This window comes from Scyliorhinus canicula, chromosome 2 (assembly GCF_902713615.1).
Source record: "Scyliorhinus canicula chromosome 2, sScyCan1.1, whole genome shotgun sequence".
Classification (NCBI taxonomy): domain Eukaryota; kingdom Metazoa; phylum Chordata; class Chondrichthyes; order Carcharhiniformes; family Scyliorhinidae; genus Scyliorhinus; species Scyliorhinus canicula.
The window spans coordinates 73,870,800-73,893,762 of record NC_052147.1 but is presented as its reverse complement, the minus strand read 5'-3'; the positions used below and the strand labels follow the sequence as shown (position 1 = coordinate 73,893,762).

The 22,963-nt window shown below is 45.0% G+C and overlaps 1 protein-coding gene across 3 annotated transcripts in view; it reads left to right on the top strand.

Moving 5' to 3' along the window:
* Positions 1-22,963, top strand: part of LOC119954945 (MAP3K12 binding inhibitory protein 1) — a 35,762-nt gene that overhangs the window by 3,712 nt on the left and 9,087 nt on the right. For 2 of the 3 annotated variants that reach the window (XM_038780686.1, XM_038780695.1), the window contains 5 exons: positions 11,404-11,526; positions 12,975-13,235; positions 13,342-13,438; positions 13,681-13,746; positions 14,874-15,026. In XM_038780686.1, coding sequence (XP_038636614.1) covers positions 11,404-11,526; positions 12,975-13,235; positions 13,342-13,438; positions 13,681-13,746; positions 14,874-15,026 — 700 coding nt within the window. The remainder of the gene's footprint in view (positions 1-11,403; positions 11,527-12,974; positions 13,236-13,341; positions 13,439-13,680; positions 13,747-14,873; positions 15,027-22,963) is intronic. The other variant, XM_038780704.1, reaches the window with a different exon arrangement.

Genomic DNA, 22,963 nt, shown 5'->3' with positions numbered 1-22,963 from the left:
AACTTGGGGGCTAGAAGAGTAAGTTGGGTGGTCAGCAGTTTAGTGGGAATAGAATCATGGGAGCAGGGGGTGGATCTCGTGGACAAAGATGAGCTCTAAAAGGTTATGAGGTGATATAGGAGAGAAACAGAAAGATGCAAGTTCAGAGCTATGGCAGGGGGAAGCTTATCAGAATTTTGGCCAGGTGGACTAGGTCAGGGAGTGACACGGCAGAGAAAGCTGATCAATAGTCTCCGTCTTAGCAACAAAAAGCCAATGAGATCCTCGCACCTATTGTGAAAGGGGAGGGGACAGTAAATAGGGGTTCAGGAAGGTGGTTTGCAGTAGATAAAAGATGCTGGGGATTATCTTTGCATTCTTAGATGATTGTGGAATAGTAAGCAGTTTTGGCATTTGAGAGCATGACTTGAAAATGTTTCAAATTATCCAACTAGATCGGGCAGTGGATGTTAAAACCAATAATCCACTATTTCCTTGAGAATGAGAAGTTTAAGATAGAGGTCTTCTGGACCAGAAGCCAGTATAGGTAAGTAAGTATGCAGTGATGTGTAAATAAGACTTAGTATAATTTAAGCTATGAGTAACAGAGATTGTGATAAGCTAAAGTTTATGGAGGGGTAAGATAGGAGACTCTGTTGGTTAGTTGTGGCAGATGGTAGATGTGAAAGACACTGTGTGAATGCAAGCTCTTTTACTGGAATCCAATAACAGTTGAACATCTGTGTAGTTGGGAGATAGTCTTGTATGATTCTCAGGGACAGGTGACGGCGATAAGCTGTGTCCCACTTGGATTTTAAGTTCTGTTCTTTTCTTCACTGTATAACTCGAACAAAACTCACATTTGTTAGCTATTTAAAAGTAAATAAACGGTTTCAGGGGGCTAAATTTGATAGTCCCCAAAACTAAGCATGGGGGCTGTGATATGCTGTTAACCAGTGTCCAATGGCTGCAATGTATGTAGCATGTGAACTATGCACTGATTGCTATTTTGAGCAATTTCAGCCAGCACCAAATGCAGTGTTTGGCTAATTGCATGAGCAAGGGAATAATATTGTGTGTGGCTAGCACCAGTTAAAGCTGGCCTGTACTGTTTAAATCTAACCTACTTCAAGAACAGGTGCATTATTGCTGTCAGTCCTTTTGAGAGCTGAATCTGACTTGGTGGAAGACTGATGAATGGCACAAGAAGAATGTGAGATAATAGAATCCAATGTCTTCAGAGCACCTAAGGCCTTTGGGTGGGGTGGGGTTGGGTTGGGGCAGGAGGGGGGGGCTCCAGACACACTCTTGAAAGGGAAGCGTTGAAAGAAGTTCAGCAACCTCACATGAATGGTCTCATCTCACCTCTGGAATTCAGCTCTTTGTTTAGACCAAGGCTATGATGAGGTCTGGACCAAGTGGCCCTGGCAGACCCAAAACTTAGCATCAGTGAGCAGGTTATTGTTGGGTAAGTGCCACTTGATAGTACTGTTGACAATATCTTGCATCATTTTGCTGATGACTAACAGTGGACTAATGGTGAGCAATTGGCTGAATTGGTCCTGCCTTTTGTGGACAGGGCTTACTAAGGCAATTTTCTACTTTGTTGTACAGATACCAGTGTTGTAAATGTAAAGGAACAGGCTTTTTTGGATCTAGTGAGCTGAGATGTTCCTTGATGTCACAAGGAGTGAATTGAGTTGGTTGAAAATGGCATCTGTGATACTGGTGATCGCAGGAGGAGGCTAAGATGGATCAACCACTCGACACTTGCTGGCTGAAGATGCTTGCTAAGGTTTCAATCTTGTCTTTTGCACTAACAGACTGGCTTTGGCATCATTGAGATGACTCCTCCTGTTACTTGTTTAATTGTCCCCCACCCCCACCATTAATGAATGGATGTGACAGGACTTTGCTCTGATACTTCGTTTGTAGGCTCTCCTGGCTCGGTCTATAGTGTGCCTCTTCTGCTGTATAGCATATAGGCAACCTTGTATTACAACTTCACCAAGTTGGCACCACCTTTAGCTATGGCTGGTGCTGCTCTTCTCACACTCTGGTATACCTCATTGAACCAGAGTTGATCCTCTTGTAGATGGTGGAAAGGCTCTGGGAGTTAGGAGGTGAATCACCTGCCACAGAATACCAAACTTCTAACATGCTGTTGTAGACACAGTATTTATATGGTGATCCAATTTGTTTCTGGTCAATTGTAACCACCAGGATGTTGATGGGTGATTATTCAGCGATGTTAATGCTGTTGAATGGCCTGAGGAGGTGGTTAAATTTTGTCTTTTGGGTGCAGATTGTTGTTGCAGCGTGGTAGCACAAGTGGCTAGCACTGTGGCTTCACAGCATCAGGGTCTGCACGTTCACTCCGTGTCGGCGTGGGTTTCTTCTGGGTGCTCCGGTTTCCTCCCTCAATCCAAAGATGTGCAAGTTAGGTGGATTAGATCATAGAACATACAGTGCAGAAGGAGGCCATTCGGCCCATCGAGTCTGCACCGACCCACTTAAGCCCTCACTTCCCCCCCTATCCCCGAAACCCAATAACCCCATCTAACCTTTTTTTTGGTCACCTAAGGGCAATTTATCATGGCCAATCCACCTAACCTGCACATCTTTGGACTGTGGGAGGAAACCGGATTGGAAACATGCTAAATTGCCCTTCGTGAGGGTGTGTGTATATAATTTATATTACTAAAGGAGTGTACGACCATTTTTCTATACCTTCTGAATCCATTACAAGCTTCGAGATGGATGGACCATGAACTGTTCAAGTTTCTTCCACTATCAACTCTGACTGTATAAAGATAAACATAAGTTTAATTTTAACTAAGTAAGTAACTCTGAGCTTGATTGAATTGCATTTACTTCAGGATTATCAGTTTCTCAGTTGGATGCCACCATTTTTTACAGTTAAAATTTTTCCCAAAACTAGAAGTTATATTGTAAAACATATAAATTATGAACCAGATTTTCATAACATAGGCCTCACACCCACATCTCACCATGTGGTGTAGGTGCGCCCATATTGCTGACAGTGAAGGGATGGCGATATGGTTTCAATGAAGGATGCTGTGTGACCTGGAGGGGAGCTTGCAGGTGATGGTGTTTCCATGCATCTGCTGTCCTTGTCCTTCAAAGTGGTAGAGGTCCTATTTTGGAAGGTGCTGTTGAAGGAGGCTTGGTGAGTTGCTGCAGTGAATCTTGTAAATTGTATGCATTGCTACCACTGTGCTCCAGTGGTGAAGGGAGTGAATGATAAGGTGATGTTTGGTGATCAAGTAATAGAATGGGTTAGTTTGTCTCGTTGAAGGGGGTTGTGGGTTCGTTCTTCCTGGTGTGCATCATTTTGGACGAGAGAGTGGGGCCGGGCAGTGTTTGCTTTTTCTCTGGTTGGATTCTTTACTTGTTTCCCAAGTGGAGATCACCATGCTAGCAGTTACACTAGTTAACTGGAGTGAAGTGGGAGAGGGGGCTGCGGCTGAGGCTGATTACTTGCGCAGGGTGGAGGGGGGGGGGGTTTGTCTTGTTCATGGGGTAAGGTAACAAGCTTATTTTGGCTGGGTTTTCTTTGTTTGTTGTGGGAGGGGAGTGGGGAGAAGGGTGCTTTTCTGAGCTGGCTGGGTGGGTGGGTTGGCTGGCTGTTCGAAGGGGAGAAGGACGGGGGGGGGGCGGGGTGGTGAATAGAAGTAAAGGGGGGTGGGAATGGTGGTTGTAGAATGCTGGTGACACGGGTTTCTTTGTTATGGATTTGTGTGAGGGTGGTGGCGGTGGCCATTTGGGTGGACCTGGAATCAAGGTAGGTTTGGGACCAGTTGGATTTCTTTGTGAGGGGGATATGGCTGATTCTAATAGGTTGGGGGGGGGGGGAGGGGGGATATGGCTGATTCTAATAGGTGGGGTGGGGGGGGGGGATATGGCTGATTCTAATAGGTGGGGGGGATGTCCAGAGACTCCTCCTATCAGGATGGTTATGTGGAACGTTAGGGGGTTAAATGGTCCGGTTAAAAGGTCCCCCATGTTTGCTTACTTGAAGTGCTTGAAAGCTGATGTAGTCTTCTTGCAGGAGACACATTTGAGGCTTAGGGATGAGATGAGGATGGAGATGGGTGGGGCAGGTGTTCCACTCTTTTGATGTAAGGTTGAGAGGGGTGGCAATCTTGTTGAACAGGAGGATGGATTTTACAGCAGCCAGTATTTTGATGGAACCTGCAGGGTGGCATGTAATGATGAATGGGGTGCTGACGGGGTTCATTGGTGGTTTAAGTAAACGTGCATATCTGCTCCGAATTGGGATGACGCAGACTTTATCGAGAAGGTCTTGGCAGCCATCCCCCAATATTGACACACATCATTGGGGAGATTTCAATTGTGTATTGGGTCTGAGGATAGACAGTTCGAGTCTCGAGTCTTTTGTAACTTTGGGAATGGCGAACGAACTGACAGATGGGGGGTGGGGATGGGTGGAGGTGGGGTGGGGATGGGTGGAGGTGGGGTGGGGATGGGTGGGGGTGGGGATGGGTGGGGTTGGATGGGGGGGCTGTGGATCCGTGGAGGTTTAGTCACACAATGGAGAGGGAGTTTTCCTCTTTATCCCACTGGTCTACTGGGTACTGGGTCTCCTCTCAAATAGACTTTTTTGTGGTGGGGAAATCATTATTCCTGTGGGTGGTGGGGGCTGAGGACTCGGTGATTGTAACATTGGACCATGCACCACACTATGTGGGTGTCCAGCTGGAGACGTGCTGAGCCCAGCAAACCCCATGGAGATGAGACATTGCACGCCTTGCAGACAAGGGCTTTGTGAAAGGGTAGGTTTTAATCAGAATGGGGAAGTTTTGCCCTCCACGTTCTGGGAAGCGTAGGGATCAGAGGTAGGTAATTTCATATAAAGCCCACAGGGACAATGTTGGAAGGGTGGAAATGCAGAGTTTGGTTGATTCAATTCTGGAGGTAGACCGACAGTACCCTGACAACAGAGTTGTTAGCGGAGACAGAGGTTACAAATGGTGTTTGAGCTTGCATTAACGGGGAAGGCAGTGAACCAGCTTTGCCGCTCGCTAGGGGCGTTTTATGAACGTGGTGATCAGCCCAACCATTTGCTCGTTCAGCAGCTGAGACGGCAGGTGGCCGCACAGCAGATAGTCCAGGTTAAGGACGGGGGGGGGGGGGGGGGGAGGGTTGGTTACTGCTCCGGACAAGGACGGGCGGAGGGTTGGTTACTACTCCGGACAAGATTAATGGAGTTTTCAGGCTTTTTGAGTGGGACTGTATGAATCTGAGCCTCTGGAGGATGGCTCGGGAATGGAGCAGTTTTTTTTTTTGATCGGCTGGAGTGGAGGTACCTCTTTGAGGTCTCGGGATCATTGAAGTTTGTACCAACATTTATCTCCTGGATGAGGTTTTGTATGGTGCCCCCACGGCAAGTGTCCGGACTAACATGGTGAGATCAGGGTATTTGCCGTTGTGTAGGGGCACTGAAGCAGGAATGCCCGCTGTCCCTGTTGTTGTTTGCGCTGGCGATCAAGCTTTTGGCTATCCCGCTGTCATCGGGTGGGTGGAGCGGTATTGAGAGGGGGGTGTAAACCAGCATTGGGTGTCCCTCTATGCGGACATTCTGTTTTTGTATGTTTTTGACCCTCTTCTGTGTGGGAAGGATAATGGAGTGCTGAGGAAGTTTGGATCCTTCTCAGGGTACAAATTGAATGTGATCAAGACTTTCCTGGTGAATCCCCTGGGGAATGGGCAGAGTTGGGGAGGCTGCCGTTCAAGCTGACCAAGCCGTAGTTTAGATATTTAGGGATTCGGGTGACTCCTGACTGGGCCTTGTTGCATACATTGAATGTGGCCAGTCTGGTAGAAGGGATGAAGGGGGGACTTGACGAGGTGGGATGCTCTCACACTATCCTTGGCAGGTGGGCATGCTAATCTTAGCCTGTGTGGGCGGGTAAGACTTCCAGGATTCAAAGAGCCTTCCTGCAGAGGGGATGGCATTCGGGAGGGCTGGCACTAGAAAATCTCATCTTCTCTTACTGGACAGTGAACATCGAGAAAATTGGAAGATGGTTTGAGGAGTCGGGATGGGTGCAGATGGAGGAGGCCTCCTGTGCAGGTTCGCGTCTGCAAGCATTGGCTATGGCCTCTTCCATTCTCTCCAGCCAGGTTCTCAACGGCCCCGGTGGTGGTGGCTGCTTTAAGAATCTGGAACCAATTTAGGCAGCCTTTTAGATTGTGGGCCCTGTCATTATTGTCGGCAGTCTGTGGGAACCATGGGTTTGCAGTGTCAGGGATGGATACAGTGTACAAGATTTGGGAGAGGGTTGAGAGGTTCAGGGATTTGATTGTGGTTCGTGGGACTGGAGGAGATAATGGAGAAATCTCCACTCTCGAGGGGGAGCGAGTTGAAGTATCTGCAGGTGCACGACTTTGTTCATGAAAAGCTCTTGTGTTCCCTCAGTTATCAAGACCTACACTGATGGACAGAATGCTATCTCGAAAAGAGATGGGAGAATGGAAGATATGATCTATATGGGTGGTTGCTGGAGACAGGGAAGGCTGTTAGAAGAAGTAAAGGGAAAGTGGGAAGAGGAATGGGCTGGAGCAAGGGATATGGAGTGAGATTTTGCATAGGGTGAATTCCACCTCTTCTTGTGGCAGGCTGTGCCTGGTGCAATTTAAAGTGGTCCATAGACTCACTTGACTAGAGTGCTCATAAGTGCGTTCCTTCCTGGAGTAGAGGATGAGTGTGAATGTTGTTTAAGGGGGCTGGCAAATCATTTGCATAAATTCTGGTCTCGTCCTAAGTTGTTAGAGTTTTGAGTCTCGTTTTTTGGGACCATGGCCAGAGATCATGGGAGTCAGGCTGGAGCTGTGTTCATTGGTGGCGGTTTCTGGGGTGTCGGACTTGCCGGAGCTTCTTGAGGAGAGGAAGGCCGATGTTTTGGCTGCCTCTCTGATTGCCCAGTGACGAATCCTGCTTGGATGAAGGTTGGCGGTGCCATCTGGGGCCTCTGTATAGTTGAGGGACTTAGCAGAGCTTCTGAAATTGGAAAGATTAATTATGCATTAGAGGGTTGGAGGAAGGGTTCGATTCCGGGTGGAAGCTGTTCATAGCCTTCTTCAAGGATCTGTTCGTGGCCAGCAACGGGGGTTGGGGGGTTGGGGCTAGGGAGTTTTGGGGTTGTTATTTTTAGTTTGCCAAAACAAAAATTACATTATTATATTTAAATGCTTTTGTGAGTTTTCAGCAATATTTGGAATCAAAATAGATTTAAAAAAGAAAATCATTGCTGTAGATTATAATTTGAAAGTTTCCCAGCAGTCCAGCAATCTGTCCCCCAATAGTTTACTAGGATTGCTGAGATGCTATCCCCAGGGACCAACGTGGCTCTGTGAAGCCATGAGCCTGGAGACAGCATTTGTCCTTCCACCTCTACCACTCCCATCAGTGCCCTTTCTTTTGCCTGGTCATCGTTCCAGCTGCCACCCTTGCAGAGATGATGCAGTCTGGCCAAGAGCTGATCGAGGTCATCCTCCAAGGAAATCTGTGCCCTTCTGCACTGAAAGTCAGCAGCCAGCTGCTGGGATTGCACTGTGTGGAAGCACTAGGATAGGCTAAGGCACATGGAAGACAGGTTGTAAGGGAATGCACAAGGGCGAGTAGTTGACATTTGTATGAAATTTGGAATGATTGGATTTACAATTTTGTTTTGGAATGTTTATTTTGTGGGGGATTATATTTTAGCAATGTGGACAAGTGGGGACTGAGATTAGTGTCACAGGACTGTTGGAATTGTATTATATTGGCTTTGCATTCTGTTTATCACTTTATCGATAGCTGGGCATGAAGGGCTATGCATGGTGCTTCCTGTTCCTCTTCCTCGTCATGAGCTGCCCAGCATATAGCTGGTGACAAAAGGCTAGCTCCTCATGATTGCCAGGATGTGCAGCAAGCAGTAGATTGCAGCCTATCTTGAACCTGCTCTGCCGCGAACTGTTGGCTCCTCCAGAGTGGTCTGGGCATCACTGCTGTTTCATTATTTGCATGCTGCACCAGTTTGTGCGTCCGTCCTTCCTTCCTTCCTAGTGGGGTGTTGCAGCGTCAACAATCTACCCCTCAGTGCCAGCAAGATGGCTGCATCACAGTCTGGTATGACAACTGCTTGGTCCAAGACCGCAAGAAACTTCAGAGAGTCGTGAACACTGCCCAGTCCATCACCTCCCGCTGCCTTGGGAAAGCGGGCAGCAAAATCAAAGGCCACTCCCACCTGGCTTACTCACTCTTCCAACTTCTTCCATCGAGCAGGACAGGAGATACAAAAGTCTGAGAACATGCACGAACAGACTCAAAAACAGCTTCTTCCCCGCTGTTCCCAGACTCTTAAACGACTCTCTTATGGACTGACTTGATTAACACTACATCCTGTATGCTTCATCCAATGCCGGTGTTTATATAGTTACATTGTATACCTTGTGTTGCCCTATTATGTATTTCTTTTCTTTTTATTTTATTTTCTGCACTTAATGACCGGTTGAGCTGCTCACAGAAAAATACTTTTCACTATACCTCCGTACACGTGACAATAAACCAAATCCAAATCTCTCTCTCTCTTTCTCTCTTCCTCCTCTGCAACTGGAGGAAAAAGGAAGAGTATGTAAGGATGGGTCGCTTGAGGGTTACAAGGTAGCAAGGAATGAGCTTTAAAAAAAAAAGAGCTTGGGAGGGGGCATGAGAAGTCCTTGGCGTGTCGGATCAAGGAAAACCCCAAGGCTTTTTACTCTTTTATGTGAGAAATAAAAGAATGACCAGAATGAGGGTCGGGCCGGTCAAGGACAGTCGTGGGATATTGTGCATGGAGTCAGAAGAAATTGGAGAGGCGTTAAATGAATACTTTCCTTCAGTGTTCACCAAGGAGAGGGGCCATGTTTTTGAGGATGAGAGTGCGATACAGGCGGGTAGGCTGGAGGAGGTAGATATTCTGAGAAAGGATATATAAGCAATTTTGAAAAACCTGAGGGTCGACAAGTCCCTTGGGCCAGATGGGATATATCCAAGGATTCTTTGGGAGGCAAGGGATGAGATTGCAGAGCCGTTGGTTGTGATCTTTGGGTCTTCACTGTCCACGGGGATAGTGCCCGAGGACTGGAGAGTGGCGAATGTTGTTCCTCTGTTCAAGAAAGGGACTAGGAATGACCCTGATAATTATAGGCCAGTTAGTCTTACTTCGGTGGTCGGTAAGTTAATGGAAAAGGTCCTGAAGGATAGGATTTATGACCATTTGGAAAGATGCAGCTTAATCCGGGATAGTCAACACGGATTTGTGAAGGGTAAGTCTTGCCTCTCAAATTTGATTGAATTCTTTGAGGAGGTAACTAAGTGTGTAGATGAAGGTAGAGCAGTTGATGTATACATGGATTTTAGTAAGGCGTTTGATAAGGTTCCCCATGGTCGGCTCATGAAGAAAGTAAGGAAGTGTGGTATAGAGGGAAATTTGGCCAATTGGATAAGTAACTGGCTATCACATACAAGACAGAGGGTGGTGGTGGATGGAAAATTTTGAGACTGGAGACCAGTTACCAGCGGTGTACCACAGGGATCAGTGCTGGGTCCTCTGCTATTGTGATTTTTATCAATGACTTGGAGGAGGGGGCTGAAGGGTGGGTCAGTAAATTTGCTGATGACACCAAGATTGGTGGAGTAGTGGATGAGGTGGAGGGCTGTTGTAGGCTGCAAAGAGACATTGATAGGATGCAGAGCTGGGCCGAAAAACGGCAGATGGAGTTTAACCCTGATAAGTGCGAGGTGATTCATTTTGGTAGAAAAAAATTGAATGCGGATTACAGGGTCAACGGCAGGGTTCTGAGGAATGTGGAGGAACAGCGAGATCTTGGGGTTCATGTCCACAGATCTCTGAAGATTGCCACTCAAATGGATAGAGCTGTGAAGAAGGCTTATAGTGTGTTAGCATTTATTAACAGTTTAAGAGCCACAGGGTTATGCTGCAACTGTACATGGCCCTGGTGAGACCACATTTGGAGTATTGTGTGCAGTTCTGGTCACCTCATTATAGGAAGGATGTGGAAGCATTGGAAAGGGTGCAAAGGAGATTTACCAGGATGCTGCCTGGTTTGCAGGATAGGTCTTATGAGGAAAGGTTGAGGGAGCTACTGCTTTTCTCTTTGAAGCGGAGGAGGATGAGAGGCGACTTAATAGAGGTTTATAAGATGATGAGGGGGATAGATAGAGTAGACAGTCAGAGACTATTTCCTCGGGTGGATGTAGCTGTTATAAGGGGGGCATAACTATAAGATTCAGGGTGGGAGATATAGGAGGGATATCCGAGGTAGGTTCTTTACTCAGAGAGTGGTTAGGGTGTGGAATGGACTGCCTGCTGTGATAGTGGAGTCGGACACTTTAGGAACTTTCAAGCGGTTATTGGATAGGCGCGTGGAGCACACCAGAATGACAGGGAGTGGGATAGCTTGATCTTGGTTTCGGACAATGCTCGGCACAACATCGAGGGCCGAAGGGCCTGTTCTGTGCTGTACTGTTCTATGTTCCTCTTTATTTCTCCCCCCCCCCCCCCCCCCCCCCCCCTCCACTGGCGGGATCTTTGGGTCCATCCAAAGTCAGTAGACATTTGGGTGGCACGCTAGGGCCGGAAAATTCAAATCTAAAAATTGGGAGTATTCAGTTGGGTCTGTTTCTGCTATTAGCAGAGAAAGAGATAACGGGGTCTGTTGTCACCCGGTGTAAAGTGATGAGAGCTATCAGACAGATTAGTTAATAATGTGATTCTGCCATTGCATTTAAGCTGCAAGCAGTGCAGAATTAAGGCATATATTTAAAAGGTGAAAATATAACACCTAAAAATTGACTTGTTTTGCATCAAACATGCATACCACATGAGGCTAACCTACCAATTGATACTGCCACAACTAAATCATTTATAAAGAAATATTAATGTTCACAAGTAACCTGCAATGTTTGTAATATTCCCCAGTGTACGTCATTTAATAAAGGCATTGTGTATATAAAACACTAATCACAGTACCATGAGCACCACCATCTCTCCTGCAGAAAAGAAAGGGGAAGGAATTGTTGAAATTTTGTGAAATGCTGCAGTAAACACAATTTGTTATGGATGGGAGATGCAAAAGTAATCATTGAGTCCTGTATGGAAATTCAGTACAACACTCTAACTCCAGACAATTGTAGCAACATCAGCATTTATAGTGCTATCAATGCTGGCAAATTGAAATGTAAAATGATTGCTTTCACACACTGAAATGATCACAATTGTGTCGGGACCAATTAATTCTCTGGTTAGTTAGCTCAATTTACACAACTTATAATTCAGTTGCAGTCTGATGTTGGAAACAGTGATTTTAAGGTTTAATTACTTTTTTTTCTTAAAGCTTAATGTTGGAGATGAGGTTCTAAACATTACTATTGATCTGTGCAAGCTTCAGAGTCTGCCAGAACACCTTAATCCAGCACACTTTAGCAACTTGCTCCAACAGCATATTCTTGATTTGCAGGTAAGTCTAAATTTTTTTTTAGAAAAGTGTTCTATATAATTAAATGAAGTGAAACTGAGCACTGCAGGTTACATGACTAAACCACAATAATGAAGTTAAAGAAATGTATTACTGCCATATACCTGCGACACAGGCCAGAGCAGGTGGTGGTTTTTGACAATGGGATGGTCATAAGGCCCCATTGGAATTGGAGATGCAGTGGTATTATTGATGATGGGCAGAAGCAAAATGTAAAACCTGAGAGCGAGTGCAGAGATCTTCCTGTGTTGAGGCTGGGAGTAGAGGCTTGTGACGGTAGCATGGCCGCACGGTAGCACAGTGGTTAGTACTGTTGATTCCCGGCTTGGGTCAGTGTCTGTGCGAAGTCTGCACATTTCCCCTGTGTCTGCGTGGGTTTCCTCTGGGTGCTCCGGTTTCCTCCCACAAGTCCCGAAATACATGCTGTCAGGTAATTTGGTCATTCTCCCTCAGTGTATCCAAACAGACGCCGAATGTGGCGACTAGGGGCTTTTCACAGTAACTTCATTGCAGTGTTAATGTAAGCCTACTTGCGACAATAAAGACTATTGTTATATAATTAATCATCAAAGTGCTGGAAAACAGATATTCATTGAATGAAAGCCTGAGATTTGGAACAAAAGTTTCTGGTACATGTTAACCAGAGATAAGAAGATGCTGCTGAACATTTGTTTCTTCTACTATTCAATAGCCAAATGGTGTCAGATCTTGAGTTGTGGTGTTCAGCATACTGTGCCTCTGGGGTTCTTGCTAACTTTGTGTCTGTCTAGCACGGGCTTCAACCCATTCAAGGCAGTTGTCTATTGTGAATGTCTACGGGAAGAATGTTAAGATGAGCAGTGTCTCTTGGAGTTACAGTGACTCCAATATGACACACCTTGGCTATGAAAGTATGGAACAATGCCAATCCTCAGGCAAATTTGGTATTCCTGTCCTTGAGCCAATTGGATCCGCACTATTGTGGGGCATTGTTAATGATTTAAATAGCTAATCCGGCTCACTAATGAGTCTTGGAGGAGCAAACCCATTACCAGGGTTGGTATACTTCACACACTGCTCCAGATAAACCTGCACAAAACGGTGTCCTTTGGGCGGGGAGATCTGGCTACTGAAGCAGTAGAAAGTATATTGGTGATTTCAGCTGTGAAGCTGGCTCGTTCTGGCTGGTCAAACTGTAGCACTATCCTGGAATTCTTAAGTTCTTGTAGGGCAAGAATGTGTACAGTCCGTATTGGGCAACAGGAATTCGGTGCATTTCTCAGCTTGTTGTGAAGACCCTTCTTGGTAGTGATGAACTTCTAACATGTCAAGACATCCCAGCTGAACAAAAAAACTTTACTTTTAACTGCTGAAATTTAAACTGCAGCTAATTTTCATTAACCAAATTACAACTGCTTAGTTCAAATAGTTTAGTAATGTTTCACTGTTAGTGTGTTTCAGACAAGTTGAAATTATCAATGAGAACTGACACATCTGGGACCAGAAACACAGGAGAGATGAAACTACCTACAACACCTGATAATTGTTCAAATTCAACAAATACTAATGGTCAAAAACAAATTTCAAATCAAACAATTAATCTAAAATCAGAAATATTCCTAAATGATGCACCAAACAAGCCTGAAGGACAAGGTGAACCCCATATCCAAACTGAAACCGAATTGGTTCAGATAAAGGCAAGCAAAGATGAAGTAAGAGTTAATTACGTTTTCCATGAAGTCCATTGATATAATTTTGTGGCGATTGTTTTATTTTAACCTGAGTAGGTGAAAATATTTTCCATTGTTCGTGTCTCAGATTGAAAGAAGAATTTTAGCATTCATGGAGAGAAAACAGGCAGAGATCAATGAAAATAACATCCGTGAATTCTGCAATGTTATTAATTGTAACCAAGGTTAGTTTCAATGAAAGCTACATCGATGTTGCACTTTTAAAAATGCACAAGGAGACAAAAATGGCATGGGTTAAATGTTAATTTGTGTTAAGTTAGTCTGTTTGCTCGATTCTCTCTTGCCAAGTAGTAGGTTTGAATTAGTGGATTTTGTTTTGTGTCAATTTTCATTTTCCTTAAAGTATTTTTTTGCCATTTTGACTTTTTATGATTGATCTCAGTCAAACAAATCTGTGTTTAACCAGAAAACAGCTGTGCGAGAACAGATGCAGTCTTCACGCCACACCCTGGTTTCAAAAGTCATATAAAAGGTATGCCTACAGCTTCACATCTACATTTAACAGTGAAATCAGGCAGTACGTCCCACACTGCTCCGGGTTCTTGTCTTTCTTTTAAAATAAATGATATCGAGGCCTGAGACAGCTTTGGGGGGAGCTGCGGAGCTCTCCATCGACTCATAATACATCTCAACTAACAGGGGACTAGCTCCAACCCAAACCTTTTGTAGAACTCTGCTGGGAACCAATCCGGACCTGGGGCCTTCCCCATCAGCATCAATTACCTCCCTCAGCCCAATCGGGGTCCCTGCACCTTTGCATCCGCCACCCTCACCATACTCCAGCCCATCCAAGAACTACCTCAACTCCCACTGGAGGCTCCAAGCTGTACAATTTCCGGTAAAAAGCCTCAAATACCCCATTCGCTTCCTCTGGCTCCGTTACCACCAAACCCCAGTCATCTTATCCAACCAATTTCCCGACAGCCACCTCACCTGATGCGCAAGTACCCTGCTGGCTTTCTTCCCCATATTCATATATTGCCCGCTGGCCCTGTGCAGTTGCCCCACCACCTTTCCCGTGGACATAAGTCCACATGTTGAATTTCTACAACTGGGTTGCTAGCCCCATACCATAACCATACCAGATGACCATGTATTCAAAGAATCCTTTCATTTCAGTCTGGCACTTTCTCCACTGATTGTTAGATTAACATATGTTTTTGCTTCGATATCAGAATTAAACAATTCTTTTCGGTAATTGAGCATCCAAAATAAATATTGACCAGACCTTTTTTTTTTTTAATCCTTCCCTTATTTCTTAATCACATTACAGATACTAAAGCAAATATCATCCTAAAAATTGCAATGAGGCTACTGAACCAATAATTCTGCATTATTTTTCTATGAGGCCTAGAGCCCTAAAACGTAAGGATAAGCAGTTAGCTGTGCTTCTGAGGATTCAGAAAGAACATTACTTCACAAATAATGATGTAACATTGCAGTCTGAGGATGATTACTGTTGAGTTTTGAATGCATTTTGAAGTGCTCCTCGTGAATTATTTAAGTATTTGCTGCATTGTAAAACTCACCCTTTTATAGTAATCGAGGAAAAAGATCTGTACACATTACTTATATTTTCCCAAACCATTTTTATTGCAGTTTCAAGAGTTGTGAATACATACGGGCCTCAGACAAGGACTGAAGGTGCAGTGGCACCTCTACAGAAACCTAAAACTATGACACAAAGTTGTGGTAACCCTGCTATCGAAGAGAGGCTTCAAAATATGGAAAGCCACTTGAAGTTTCCAACAGGTATAGATTCCCTTTCAAACAGTACTGTAGGTGTACCTCTACTACATGGACTGTGGTAATTCATGCAGATGGCTCACTAGCGTCTTCTGAAGAGCAATTGGGGATGGGCAATATATGCTGGCCTAGCTCGTGACAATCAATAGAATCTCTACTGTGCAGAAGAAGGCCATTCAGCCCATCGGGCCGGCATGAGCTGTCTGAAGGAGCACCCTACCAAGGCCCACTCCTCAGCTCTATCCCTGTAACCCACCTAACCTACAGATCTTTGGACTGTGGGAGGAAACCGGTGCACCCAGAAGAAACATTCACTCCCTCGGGAGAACGTGCAAACTCCACAATCACCTGAGGCCGGAATGGAACAGGGGATTGGGCCTAGGTAGGGTGCTATTTTAAAGGTTCGGTGCAGACTCAACGGGCCGAATGGCCACCTTCTGCACTGTCAGACTTCTACGATTCTAGTCCCAGAGGACCGTAGGTTGCTCTCTCCTTTGAGACTGGTGGTGCTGTGAGGCAGCAGTGCTAACCATTGTGCCATTGTGTTGCTCACGTCCATGAAGGAATAATTTCTAATTTCTAAAAAGTTCACTTTAAAATCTTAAATTCATATGGTGTGTAAGTTGCAAGGGTAGTATTTGATTGGTCATTTTAGCACTGTTATCAAAACCACCACCAGTCTCAAAGGAGAGAGCAACCTATGGTCCTCTGGGACTAGAATCGTAGAATCCCAACAGTGCAGAAGGTGGCCATTCGGCCCATTGAGTCTGCACCGAACCTTTAAAATAGCACTCTACCCAACCGTTGGACACTTGGGAACAATTTAGCATGATCAACCCACCTAACCTGCACACCTTTGGACTGTGGGAGGAAACCCATGCAGAAGAATGTGGAAATTCTACACCGTCACCCGATATCAGAATTGAACCTAGGTCATTGGTGTTGTGAGACAGCAGTGCTAACCATTGTGCGACTGTGTTGACTATGACAACTTTAATTCATTTTCACCCTGCAATGTAATAGTTCTTTAATTTAAATAATTTAATATTGTCTTGTTCACGTTGTCACTATACTAGCACAAAATGTATGTTTTTGTTGAGCATTCAAATATAATTAGACAAAGATTAGCATAACTTGAAGATAACACTTCCTCTATTGATAAATTAGAGATATGGGTATTCACTCCCCATGTTCTAAGCTGACTGGTGCACCACTTTATCTCTTGAGTTTTCCCTGCAGTAAAATTGCACGTATTTCCCATATATGCCACTGGCAAAAGAGCCTCCTGTTCAAACAGGATATCGTGGCCAGGTTGCTGCACTGATGAGTGTAGGAAAGTAAATTACTGAACAATCTTTTTTTATAAATTTTGAATACCCAAATATTTTTTTTCCAATCAAGGGGCAATTTCGCGTGGCCAATTCACCTACCCTGGACATCTTTGGTTGTGGGAGTGAAACCCACGCAGACAAATTACTGAACAATCTGGCGTATCTCGGTGACCATTTCTCAGGACATCCTCAGATGTCTCTGGCATTGCATGTCTGGCATCTGGAGGTTTGTTCTTGTCCTCTGGATCGTTGATTCGCCAGTGCCTGTTTTCGGCACTGCCTTCCCTGTATGTCTGCCTCCAGACCAGCCTCACCTTCTGGTACTGTCTGCTATCATTGGAATGAACGGGATATGTATGTAGAACTTGTCCATAACTTCAGTTTGTTAGATTTTTAAATATAACCATCTTTGTGAGGCAAGGTGATTTCAGTTGAGTATGTGGATGAAATGTTGATTTTTCTTTCATCATAAAGTGTATAAGCTTAGGTACGGTGGTGCAATGGTTAGCACAGCTGCCTCACGGCGCTAAGGACCCGGGTTCGATCCTGGCCCTAGGTCACTGTCCGTGTGGAGTTTGCACATTCTCTCCATGTCTGCGTGGATCTGGCCCCAACAACCCAAAAAGATGTGCAGTGTAGGTGGATTGGCCATGCTAAATTGCCCCTTTATTGGAAAACAAAATTGGGCACTCTATTTTTTTTTTAGAAAGAGGTTATAAGCCTCAAGGCTTTTCACAGTAACTTCATTGAAGCCTACTTCTGTCAATAAGCGATTATTTTATTATGCTGCAGCTAAGACTGCCCGTGGGTCATTCAGTGAATAGCCTTTATCCCTGGTCAAGGAATATCTTCAAACTCTTTTAATATATAGGATAAGTCGACACCTTATTCAGTTGGCTAGTTTGGCTGCATCTTTGTAGCTTCCCATAATACTGTAGCTGCAGATTTTTAAATATAACCATCTTTGTGAGGCAAGGTGATTTCAGTTGAGTATGTGGATGAAATGTTGATTTTAAACAGGGAAAAGTTTGAAGATTGTTTTGAAGATTTTATTATAGAAGCTATAGCAGGGCACTTGGATAAGTTGAAGGTAAGCAGGCAGAGTCCACATAGTTTTTTGAAGGGAAAATCACAGTTTATCCAACGTATTGGGAGTTCTTTGAGGAAGTAGTAAATACTGTGGATTAAATATAGCCAGTGGATGTACTGTACTTAGATTTCCAAAAGGCATTTGATGAACTGCCACATCAGGAGTTATTGCAGTAAATAAAATCTCATGGTATAGGGAGTAGCATATTGGCATGGGATAGAAATGGTTAGAGGATTGACTGGCAAACGGGAAGCAGAGTAAACATAAATGGGTTGTCTTCAGGTTGGCAAGATGTAACAAGTGGCGTGCCGCAGGGATCAGTACTGGGACCTCAACTATAAAAAGCAAAATCCTACGGATGCTAGAATCTGAAACAAACCGAGAATGCTGGAAAAACCCAGCAGTTCTGGCAGCATCTGTAGGGTTGAGAGAACAGAGTTAACGTTTTGAGTCCATTTGGCTCTTCACCAGAATTGCGAAAGAGGGAAAATCTGTTAGATACCATACTGTAGAAGGAAGAGATTGCAACAAAAGTGTAGAAAATGTAAGAGCTAGAAATAGATGCCTAGATTTTCACAGTAACTTCATTGCAGTGTTGGCTGGTTTGTGATGCAGAACAAGACCAGCAGTGTGGGTTCAATTCCCGTACCAGCTGAGAATTCTAAATTCTTCCCCTCGTGTACCCGGACGGGCGCCGGAATGTGGCAACAAAGGACTTTTCACAGTAACTTCATTGCAGTGTTAATGTAAGCCTACTTGTGACAATAAAGATTATTTTTAAATTTTATTTAATGTAAGCCTACTTGTGACACCTAATAAAGATTAGTATTATTAGATCTTATTGAAGAACAAAGAAAAGTACAGCACAGAAACAGGCCCTTCGGCCCTCCAAGCCTGTGCCGACCATGCTGCCCATCTAAACTAAAATCTTCTACACTTCCGGGGTTCGTATCCCTCTATTCTCATCCTATTCATGTATTTGTCAAGATGCCCCTTAAACGTCACTATCGTCCCTGCTTCCACCACCTCCTCCGGCAGCGGGTTCCAGGCACCCACTACCCTTTGTATAAAAAAAACTTACCTTGTACATCTCCTCTAAACCTTACCCCTTACACCTTAAACCTATACCCCCTCTAGTAATTGACCCCTCTACCCTGGGAAATAGTCTCTGACTAGCCACTCTGTCTGCCACTCTTAATTTTGTAGACGTCTATCACCTCCTTCATTCCAGTGAGAATAAATAAATGCCAGAGCAGGCTCAAGGGCCGAATTGCATACCTCTGCTTCTCATTTGTATGCAAAAACACAGGAGGTCTGGCAGCATTCACGGAGAGAGAAGCAGGGGGCAAAATTCTCCCATCGGGAGACTAAGTCCCGACGCCGGAGTGAAAACTGGAGTGTTTCACTCTGGCGTCGGAGGCCACTCCTCACCCCCTATTCTCCCACCCCCGGGGGGGGAAAGGAGCGGCGCCGCGTCATTTACATGCACCGGGCCTTGGCGCCGTGTAAATGACGTCGCACGCGCAGGTTGGCTAGTGCCAAACTGCGCATGCGCGGTTGCCGTCCTCCCCGCGGCCGCCTCACAAGAAATGTCGGATGGATCTTGCGGGGCGGCGGAGGAAAGGAGTTCCTCCTTCAGAGAGTCTCTTCCCCCCCCCCCCCCCCCCCCCCCCAGCGTTCCCACGCTGTTCCCACCGGCAGCAAACAGGTGTGGACGGCGCCTGTGGGAACCCGTCGTATTGGGCAGGCCGCTCGGCCCATCTGTGCCGGAGGATCGGCGCTCGCCCATTACAAACGGCAAGCGGCGATTCTCCCAGCGGCCAGCCGTAAATTTCGCCACGCCGGTTTTGGGGGGGGGGTGTGTGTGAGAATCATGTGCCGGGGTGGCGTGGCCGGACCCGCGCGCGTCCCGGCGATTTTCCCACCCGGCGTTGGGGGGGGGGGGGATTCCGCCCGTGATCTTTCTTCAAACTGAACAAGTTGGAGAGATGTGACCGATTTAAAGACAATTCCAGCAATTCCACCATCACAAAACCTATTCCGTACCAGTATTGTTCTGTGTGGCTGCTGTGCAGGGTTAGACCTGGGGTGGAATTTAATGACAGCAGTGAGTGGCCCCACTGTCCGCCAGCAAAACTGGTAGTATCCCTGCTGACCAGAAGCCCAGAGAGAATAGATTCCCTAATTATCAGCGGGGACCATGCTACTGGGGCTCCTGGCTCAACAGAAATCCTTCATTTCAGGACTTTCCCCAGTAGGATAGAAATCCTGCCCCTCTGAAGTGCTGGCCAATCGGAGGCTCTCCATTACTGCAACACTACCTGGCGAGCTTGCTGCTACTGATACTACACTTGGGCGTCACTAGTTCAGGGAGGGGTCAGAGGAAAGAGCATGAGTTGTTTCTCAGCAGACGCATCCATTCCCAATTTTGGATCCCTCAATCGGGTCCCGGGTCTACTTGTTGATCGCCTCCTCAACGTGGCGATAACCCCGCCCGTCACTGGTTGAATATCAATTTGGCACGATGAGGCCCTTGGGTTATGCATTCATTACCCTGTCTAGGAAGAAAGCCCGTTGTTGAGTCTTCCCACACCACTTAATCAAAGGAGGTGCCAGGGTTCCATATCTGCACCCTCCCACACGATCAAACGGGCCTCCCTCAACCCAACGCACCTCTGGCAGGGGGTTCATTAAACTCTGCCCCGTCATTCCATATTTTCCAGCAGTAATATCCATTTTTGCAACTCATGAAGTATTTGTAGCTGTTTTGAGAGTTTCTTTTTTTTTATAAATTTAGAGTACCCAACTCATTTTTTCCAATTAAGGGGCAATCCACCTAGCCTGAACATCTTTGGGCTGTGGGGGCAAAACCCACGCAAACACGGGGAGAATGTATAAACTCCACACAGACAGTGATCCAGAGCCGGGATCGAACCTGGGACCTCGGCGCCGTGAGGCTGCAGGGCTAACCCACTGTGCCACCGTGCTGCCCTCCGTTTTGACAGTTGAAAGCTCAAAGAAGGTTACCACAATTTTTTGGCATGGTGTATGATCACAGGGACTGCCACATGTGATTTCATACTACGTTCTTCTGTTGTGTAAAGTAGTCCAGTGCAATTACTTGAATGACCTTTGATTAACTTACTGGCATTTAGAGTAGACAATATTTGTGGTTATCAAGACCACACAAATTGTACAATATATGATAATGGTCTCAGCCAAATCAAGCTGGATTCCATCCCATTCTCAGTCTTTAAGTAGTGAATTGATTCCTTTATACAGAAAAACTGAAGATTCACGTCATTCGGACCATCTTCAGGAATATAGCTGGCCACAATCAACTTGAGGGAGGCCTGTTTTTGCATCACCAGTTAGTGTGCTCTCAAGAATAGCTCCATTTCTATTTGCAGAGCAGCAGCCACCTCGATATAGCACTGTACCCTGACCGTAACTCCGAAGATGTTAACTAAATGCTTGACCACCATCACTGCATATCTTTAAATGCAGTGCTTGCACATGTATCTGACTTGACTGATTGGCTTATAAGAACTTCCTGTTGAGAGAAGTGCGCACAGGCAGTTGTCCGTTAGGTTCTCAAACATTCCCATGAATTTTAATTTAATTTTCCACTTTGAGAAGTTTTATTTGAAGCCAAAACAGAATATGACCATTGCACTCACTGTTTTACATCATCATCTGGGGGAGCCACTTGTTTCCAGACCAGCTTGCAGTTTCCCTGGCAGTCGTAGGCCTTATTCAGTAGATGCCAAGAATTGTAGAAGAACATCATCTTTGTCATCCAGAATGCAAAACTATTTTTGTGGGCAGCATAGTTCCCTTCTGTCCCATTTAGCAGCGGTCAGGGTCTCAGATGATGGTCCCATCAGTAAGAGCATCAATCGACCATCAGCGCTTTTTTATTCATTTACGGGATGTGGGCTTCACTTGTTAGGCCAGCATTTATTCCCCATCCCTAGTTGCCCTTCAGAAGGTGGGGGTGAGTTGCCTTTTTGAACACCTGCAGTCCTTTTTTTTTCAAATTTAGGAGTACTCAATTCATTTTACCAATTAAGTTTGTGAGGGTAGATGCACCATGAGGGCATGGTGGCACAGTGGTTAGCACTGCTGCCTCAACGATTAGCTCTGCTGCCTCACAACGACAGGGACCAGGGTTCAATTCCAGTCTTGGGTGACTATCTGTGTGGAGTTTGTACATTCTCTCATTGTCTGCGTGGGTTTCCTCTGAGTGCTCCGGTTTCCTCCCACAGTCCAAGATGTGAGAGTTAGGTGGATTGGCCATGATAAATTGCCCCTAGATGGGATTACAGGGATAGGTTTGATCCCAGGTGGGGTGCTGTTTGAGTCGGTGCAGACTCAATGGGCAGAATGGCCTTCTTCTGCACTGTAGGGAATTTTATGACTCCCATCAATCCTTTTCATGATTTATCTGCATTGAAATTCATTTGCCAATTATTTGTCCATTTTTCATGTTTATTAATGTTCTCCTGTAACTCATTGCAGTCGTCCTCATATTTATTAGCACCCACCCAATTTGGTGTCTGCAAATGTATAAATTGTGTTTTTAATTCCAAAATCAAAATTTCTGTTGTAAGTTATGAACAGCAGTGCTGCCAGCACTAATCCTTGTGGGACACCACATCTCACTTCTCGAACTGTGAATAACTACACACATTTAATAATTCATTAGAAAAAGATGTAGTGGCAGAGGACTAGCAGATACTTAATGTCATTCCTATGTTTAAGAAGGAGAACAGAACATGCCCAGGGAATGATAGACCAGTCTGCTTAGCACTGGTGATAGGAAAAATAATAAAGACACCTAGAAACAAAAAATATACTAATGAAAAGTCAGCGTAGATTTCAAAAGGGAAAAACTTTTCTCGACTAACAATTTTTTAGATGTTTCCCTACTGCTCTTTTATCTGTTTTGGTTTATTCCCCATTACTAGATCTAATGGAGAATCTTCCTCTGTTGGGCTTTTTACATATTGGATTAGGAGGGCAATTCGGGATGAGCAACAATTGCTGGCCTTGCCAGCAACAGTCACATTCTGTGGAAGAAGAAAAAAGTAAAGAAGTCCTCTGTACACATTGTAGGAACTCCATTCCCTTATCCTCCTTACTGATCCCTTTTTTCCAATTTAGATCAGGATAGTTGAAATCCCCCGTGATTTTATTATATGTTTGTTACTCAATTCCCTAATTTGTCTCCGTATTTTTTCCTCCACGTTGCATACCTTTATTTTTTGTCCGTTATATTATCCAGAATAATACAGCTCGTCCAGCTCTCCTTTTTCCCACTCTATCTTTTCTAAATATGATATACCCTGAAATATTTAATCCCCAGCCAGCCCTAATTTTTCTATAGTAGTATCTCAGTAAACCCTACTATGACTGGGTCCACCCAACGTATCATTGTCTCTAACTCTCCTGTTTTATTATAGACACTATGCATTGATGTATAGACATTTTAACTTTTTTTTAAAATAATTTTTCTTTTG